General features: G+C 37.5%; 1 protein-coding gene across 3 annotated transcripts in view; it reads left to right on the top strand.

Annotated features, from left to right (window-relative positions):
- Positions 1 to 6925, top strand: part of LOC103397278 (guanine nucleotide-binding protein G(q) subunit alpha-like) — a 23901-nt gene extending 16976 nt beyond the window's left edge. For 2 of the 3 annotated variants that reach the window (XM_008335485.3, XM_008335486.3), the window contains exons 4-8: positions 2571 to 2725; positions 2892 to 3020; positions 3409 to 3538; positions 3964 to 4117; positions 5183 to 5373. In XM_008335485.3, coding sequence (XP_008333707.1) covers positions 2571 to 2725; positions 2892 to 3020; positions 3409 to 3538; positions 3964 to 4117; positions 5183 to 5373 — 759 coding nt within the window. Of the gene's footprint in view, positions 1 to 2570; positions 2726 to 2891; positions 3021 to 3408; positions 3539 to 3963; positions 4118 to 5182 lie in introns of all 3 variants that reach the window. The other variant, XM_025052729.1, reaches the window with a different exon arrangement.
- Positions 6926 to 8083: the final 1158 nt, after the last annotated feature.

Below are 8083 nucleotides of genomic sequence, written 5' to 3'. Positions count from 1 at the left end.
ACTTCTGAGCACTGATTGGTAAAGACTGCTCCAAACAAGGATTCTCCACCAATAGGAGCTATGTGCGTGTGCTGCAGTTAATCAAGTCAGATAAGACCATGCATTTTGGATGTTTTTCTCTCTGTCTTTTGTTGGCCTTCCATCGGTCTCCTTATTTGGGCAAGTGTAACAGTCAGTACCATTCAGTGCTGTCCATATCATCCTGTTTTGTAAACCATCAGCATGTACACCTTTCTTCGGTACTTTTCCATTTAGTACAGCATAACATAAACATTCAATAATAGTATAAATTAATATGGAAACTTAATATAATGAATATATTGTAAATATTGAATAAATGTATTTACAACACCTTAACAGTCTTTTTCCAATTTTGTCTCTTATGTTAAAAATTATCCAAGGTACTAACATTGTTGACCTATTTAAATAAAGTACCAATGACACACAATGTTGACTAACCACTGCTTAGCTGGTTGTACTGAAAAGTCATTACAGAGTATCAGGTCACTGGATTGCCATGTTTTCAGATAAAAGTATGGGTATTTAAATAGTATTATACCAGTATACTGATAGTAGTATCAGTATTGGTTTGTCCCTAGTGCTAGATTTCTTTTTTACCATTTGGACTGAGCTGCTATCATCAGACCATCACTGTATGTACTTTGTATGTTCTTTGTATTTCAGCGTTGTCTTCAGCTAAACAGGCTGAGATTTTACTCATTTATGACTTCTAAAAAGATTATTATATTTCATTACATATACTTTTTGAGAGATTTTTGTTTGGTGGGTTTTTTCCTGATGATGTGTATGTGCCATGGCTTAAAAAAGGTTGTAAAACACTGGACTACACTCTGTCACTTTCTCAAGTGTACAATATATTTTATCAGCCCTAAAGTGATTTGTATAATCATAGCGAGATAGGTGGTTCTGTACACTGCGTCTGTGTTAGGTTTATTCTAACATATGTGACGGCAAAGTAACAACACAAAAGATGCAAAGACGTCTGGATCTTTTTCTTGCAAGGGGAGAGTGCAGCTTGCTCTTCTGGCAGCTTCCTCATCAACTCCGAGTTGCTGCACCCTTCCTCTGCTCTTTTATTTAGTTTACAAAAGTTTCAGATTACATAGCATTTGATTTTGTGTGAGTTTATGGAGTAAGAAGCTGGATGTGAAAATAGGTGTGAATGGGGGTGTGACAAGGAAAAGATGTGAAGCAAGCAGTTTGTTAAAGTGATAGTACAGCATGAAGCAATGATAATAAATGCAATTCTTCCAACATTTCCCTCCTGTTTATCATTGATGAATGCCAAATTCTCTTACCCTGCATTATGGCTCCTAATACAAGGTTTTTCATAACACATTCATTTTCATAGCACCTTCATCAATTTAAGATTCTCAGTTATGGTATTCTTCTTCGTCAGTGGTCAGTGAGGCAACATACTCTTCTGCCTGCTGTTGGAAATACGCATCTGCTGTTCTCTTGTCTAGTGCTGTCTCGATCAATCTTATACTCAGAGACCTCATACAAGGAATACAGCAGCAGCCGCAGGATATCAATATAGCCACAAATGAGACTATGGACGTTAAGAGAGTTACAACTAAAGTTTTCCATTTACCAAAAGTTCGTTTAAACCATTCCTCAAGAAAATTACCAGCACCAGAATCGTCATGCATTTTTCTAGACAATGTCTTAAGTCCTTGGAGGGCCTTTGTTACTGTTCCATCTAGAGCAGTATTATTTGGTATGAAAGTACAACACATCTCTCCAAACATCGCACAAACTCCTCTTTTTTCTGCCAACATCATGTCCAATGCCATACGATTTTGTACTGACATCAGAGAGGTTGGAGCAAGTTGATCAGACAGCCCCTCGATGGCATCTCTCGTTAGGTTTGTCAGTTGTAGGACATTGAAGTGTACATAGTTTATGAAATCAGCATTCTTATTTGGTTGCACTGGAAAGATTGCTGATATGATTGGTAAGCTTGCACGTATATTTAATTTAAATCAACCTTCATGTTTGAATGGTTGCAGCGTTCTACTTTATATTAGCCTCTGAAAAGTGTATTACTGCAAGAATAGTAGCTAACAGTCTGCTACAGCACATGTGGGAATATTAAATGATGATTGAATGATTTTAAAAAAACAGAGTTTAACCCTGGTTAGCTCCAGGTTGTGGAGCCAACAACTTTCAGTCAGTGTTCTTGTGAAAATGTGTTGACATCCCAGCACATGTTGATCTTGCTCTGGGACACAGGAGACTTAATGAGAATTCTGGAGTGGGAAAACTTTCCCCTTTAATAGGCTCAGTGGGATTTGAGCCTCAGATATTAGGTCCACACTGAGCCTCAGGGTACAAATACATTTTGTGCAAGATCAAAAATAAACCAGTGATAATTACGACTCTCCGATGTGCAATTTAAAGACTCTATTTAGGATTTCTTTGTAATATTCTTTTTTTTTAACTTTGTGTCATGTGATGTGCCTCTAGTTGCCCTCTGAGCCTGGTGTTGTTGAGCAGTGATGCCAGTTCCAGTAAGGTGTTTTACCTCTCCATCTTTTTTCCACTAGGGTAATGCCAACATTGTGAGGAAGGTGGATGTTGAAAAAGTGACCATGTTTGAAAATCCATACATAGATGCAATCAAGAGCTTATGGAATGACCCAGGCATCCAGGAGTGTTATGATCGAAGAAGAGAATATCAGCTGTCAGATTCCACAAAGTAGTGAGTACACTGAAGGAAAAAGCACACTGACTCATAATGCTGTATATACTCACACACCTTTGACTTTGCATACTGGATACTGCAGTAGTGCAATGCAGGTTTTATTTTTATATTATTTGTAGGGACGCAGAATAACTTTAGTGTTTTTTTTCATCTCTCTCTGTAGTTATCTTAATGCATTGGACCGAATTTCAAACCCAGCCTACCTTCCCACCCAGCAGGATGTATTGAGGGTTCGAGTCCCGACAACAGGAATCATTGAATACCCCTTTGACCTGCAAAGTGTGATATTCAGGTGGGAGTCAATGTTGTATGTGATAGAAAATGTTGAAATGGCTTGGATTGTATTAGTGTTTAGTCCAGCAGAGGGCATGGAAGGACAAAGAAAGACTTTATTGTCTTTCTTCATTTTGTGTTAGCAAGATAGCTGAGAGGATGGATGAATAGCCTGTCAGTTAAGAAAACACTAACTTTTTTTTTCCTTTTCACTGTTGCCAAGCATCTTAAGATTCCGCTGAGATTCGATCAGTACATGGATGGATGCATAGATGGACGAATGGATGGTTGGTTGGATGGATGGGCCCAAAGAAATAATCAGTGCCATTTGTATGGCGACATCTGTTTTCACTAAATTTCACATTTCACTAAATGCCACCCCTCACCCTCTCTCCTTACCATGACAGGATGGTGGACGTTGGGGGTCAGAGGTCGGAGAGGAGGAAGTGGATTCACTGCTTTGAAAACGTCACATCCATCATGTTCCTGGTAGCACTCAGCGAGTACGACCAAGTGTTAGTGGAATCAGACAACGAGGTGAATAAATATGTACACGTTTGTAATTCTGTGTCTGGAACATGATATGATAGAACTAAGTGATATCTGTTTATGTGATTGTCACCTGATTTAAAATGATAGAAATGAGATCTCCAACCCCCAACCTGATATACCCCCCTGTGGTTTCCTGGGAAAGCATGTGTAAATGATCAGCCAAAAATTAAACTCCTGACGTCTCCTGACATGGGCTGCTCTTCCCTCATTCATACTGCCCTCCCTCTGGTGCAGTTAAACTTTATTAAAATCTGTACTTGAGAATTAAACATGGATTAATTAAAAGGTCCACTCTTTCTCTCTCTCTCTCTCTCTCTCTCTCTCTCTCTCTCTCACCCACTCCTCTGTTTGTATCCACACGTCACCTTCATTCCCCGTTTCTCCTCTTTCTCACATGAAAATCTCTCCAGAACCGGATGGAAGAGAGCAAAGCTCTGTTTAGAACAATAATCACGTACCCCTGGTTCCAAAACTCCTCTGTAATTCTGTTCCTCAACAAGAAGGACCTGCTGGAAGAGAAGATCATGTACTCCCACCTGGTTGACTACTTCCCAGAGTACGACGGTGAGAGACCACATCATTACCACACAGACGAGAAACAATTAGAAGACTGATACTGTTGTTAGAGCTGCTCAAATAAAGTAAACATAAGACAAAAAGATTCCAACATACTTAAGCAGACTAAATGCAATGATGACCATTCAAAAAGTAGGAACAAAGTCTGCATTCACAAACTTAGTTACTGCGCTGCATTACTGCTTATATAACCAATAATCCACAACCCATGTTGTTGTTTTAACACAAGATATATGTTTATATTGAAATAATTTATAATTATTTGGCCAAATTAATCAGATTAAATTTTTTTATCATATTGTAACAAATTGACACGCACTGTATATCCAATAATTCCACTGTCATCATCTCAACGTTGCTCCAATACACAGTCGATTAAAATCCATCTCAAGACCCAGCATGTGTTTGTTAAGGACACTAAGCTTGCATCAGACCAGTCTCACTGAGTGCAGGCCAGTAAATAGGTCTATGACATAGTGCTAACCGATGCAGATGTCAAAAGGATTGAGGGAGAAGGTAGACTGATTAATATTGTTGAGAACAATGACTTCATCAAAGTTTTTATTTCTGAAACTCTCAATGCATGCTACAAGCCACCTAATAACTAAAAAAAGTCAGATTTTTGCATATTTTTTATTCTATATTGATAGTTTCAGTCATTTGGATTAGCCACAAATACATTTTAAACATTTTTGTCATATTTAGAAATGTTGATTTGTCTTGGTTAATCACAATTAATAATAATTATAACATAATTATTATCATAATTAACCTGTGATAAGCCTACCCAGTTATTAATCAGATCACATTTGTAATAATTTAAGTAAGATTTCTTCAGTTAATTTTACTCAAACCTATTTTTTGCACTTTTTCTCTATCACCTTAAGATGACATTTCTCTCTTGCGTTATGCCCAGATTTGGCATTGAAAGATTAAACAAACGTATGATGTTACAGTGATTCTACAAAAGTCTAGGTGATTGTGATGGAACCGCTGCACTGTACTTTTTGACAGGTATACTCACACAGGTGTACTGTAATTCTCCGTCTCCAGGTCCTCAGAGAGACGCCCGGGCAGCACGAGAATTTATCCTGAAGATGTTCGTGGACCTGAACCCAGACAGTGACAAGATCATCTACTCTCACTTCACCTGTGCCACTGACACAGAGAACATCCGGTTTGTTTTTGCCGCCGTCAAAGACACCATCCTGCAGCTCAACCTGAAGGAGTACAACCTGGTGTAGAGCGGGGTGGGGCTGCCAATCACTGGCTCTGCAAACACACACAAACACACTGACTGATGCAATTTGTGAATTGAACTCATGTCAAAACAGACACACATGCATATGTTAATTTATTTGCCATTTGTTGATCTCTTGGTCCCCGAGTTGTGAGCAGAGGAAAACTCCTGCCCTTTGAAGAGTTGATACAATTTTTTAAAGCAGGAGAGAAGGATATTTGGAAGGTTGTGGAAGACTTTGCTGTTTGGTTTGTACAACAATGACTTTAAGCTTTGTGCATTGTGAAGTTTTTCTGTTGGTTTTTTGTTTGTTTGTTTGTTTGTTTTTTTCAGAAAGAAAGAAACTACTTAGTGCACTGGAGGTAACAGGGGCTTTTTGTCTCAGTCTGAATGAATGCAAAATCCAACAACCCTTCTCCCAACCCTCCTTTACCTGTGGCTTTATTCTGAAGATTTGTTATGGATTTTTGGCCCAAAACAGGAAATTATGTAACACATGTCTGATTAACAGCTTCCTTTTCCTCTTAAAAACAATTGATGAGTAAGTGTTGATGAGTCGACATAAACTGTGATGTTTAAATTATTTCCTAATAATTTGTTACTGGTTGACTTAAATCATCATCATTATTATTATTATTATTATTATTATTACATTGCATTGACTTTGGTATCATCTGATGAGAAGGGCACACGTGACCATGAAAAGACACATTTTGGAAATATTTGCAGTGACCACTTTACACAACTGAGCTAAAGGAGAAACTTGGATATGCAAGAGAAAGCTGGCCCAGGAGAGAAGCACAGGAACCACCGCTTTATCACATCAGGACAGAGACTGATAGCGAGGAGGTAATTCTTACAGGAGAAGGAAGAGGAGGAGGAGAAGGAGGGGATAATTTATGTTGGACTTAATTTATGTGCCACATTAACGCTTTTTCAACTATGACTGTGTGTACATTTATTGCCAATGCCAAAACAAGTCATGGACCCGGCTCCACTCTGTGCCATTTACTTCTGTGAAAGGAATGAAAAGTGTTGAAGAGGACGGACCAGGACGATTAAATATTGATCAATCAACAAAATGCAATTGATATAGGTTTTCCACCAAGTTGATGGTATTACACGTACACACACACATTTGTACAGGTGTGTGTTGTGCTCTGCAGCAATGGAGTATATGTGGCCACTTCCTCAGTACCAGGGCAGTGTTCTACCAAAGTAAGACCTTCATGTTTCTGATTGACCCATCTGTCTTTACAGATTCCTAGTTCCCCACATACTTTTTTTTGTGGGGGGGGGTAACACTATTCTAGACCGTACGCCTGTAATTTTACATTTATTGAGGCATAGTGCAATTATGAATGCTATAATTATTGTACATACATCTCTCTCTCTCTCTCTCTCTCTCTCTATATATATATATATATATATATGTCAGCATCTTTGTTGGCTTTGTAATCATTTCCTTTTTGGCAGATTGAATGTGCCGTATTGAAAATATGTATCTATGTAATTGTATGTCCAATGAAAATTTCATTTTTTGGAAAATAAGAAGATGTTTACACGTTTGTTTTTGTTGTTTCTTTTTTTTTTTTAAATATGAGGAATATTTTTCCATTTTACCAACACCTGCTTCAGACCTGATTAAAAAGTAACTAAGAATATTAATATTATAAACAAACGTCAGATGGAAGGGTTGCCAGGATTTACAGAATCAGGTTGATTCATTCTTAAATAGAAACAACAGACTAAAAGGAAGTACATGGCTGATTACTAATGAGTAGTTTTTAACTTTGCACAGAGGGAAATAATATTAACTCCCAAATGGGAGAAAATGGGTTACTTTTTGCAGGAGCTCTATGCTATATATGCTTAGTGATATAACCCATTGAGTCTTGAGTTTTAACTCTCACTTTCTTTTCACTTACCTTTTTATTATTATGTATTATATTTGATGAATGAAATGTGGTCGGAGCTTCGGTTCCAGGTCTCACACACACACATCCATACATTCTTACCTACTGATGAGAATAAGAAGAAACACAGAATGAAGTCTAGACATAAAATATTAAACCCAGTATAAAGTCAACAGCAGCACACTGTTTGGATTACCCAGAAAGGAAACTATACTACTACTAATAATAATAATAAGTATACTTTACTTGAGTAGTTTTTGTTCAGTCTGTGGTTCAGTGCCTGCAGCATCTCTGTGGAAGAAGAGCGTTAAAGATAGCTTCATGTTACACATCAAATCATTGAATATTCTTCACTTTATGAACTTATGAGTGAATTTAAATCAGCTTGCTGAAAAGTCGCTTTTTAAAAAAACCCATCAGATTTGTACCTCAAAATTCTACACAGTAGGACCAAGAAAAAAAATAATTATGTAACCCATTTGTATGGGCCATAATGGAGTTAAAATGGTTTTAATGACACATATACAAGTGTAATAATAATAATAATAATAATACATTTTATTTCATAGGTGCCATTCTGTCACCCAAGGACACCTTACAGTGAATACAAAGATAACAACACAGCATTAAAAAAAACAAAACATAAAACATTAAGAACAAGTTAAAATACAGCAGTGAAATATCAGATGGAGAAGGCAATTTTAAACAGATGAGTTTTAAGTGCAGATTTGAATTGTGGGAGTGAATCGATGTTCCTCAAGACGGGGGAGTAGAGCTGGAGAGCAGAGCGACTGAAAG

The sequence above is a fragment of the Cynoglossus semilaevis genome, chromosome W, assembly GCF_000523025.1.
Source record: "Cynoglossus semilaevis isolate Cse_v1.0 chromosome W, Cse_v1.0, whole genome shotgun sequence".
In the NCBI taxonomy this organism is placed as follows: Eukaryota; Metazoa; Chordata; class Actinopteri; order Pleuronectiformes; family Cynoglossidae; genus Cynoglossus; species Cynoglossus semilaevis.
This window is presented reverse-complemented; position numbering and strand designations above follow the sequence as displayed.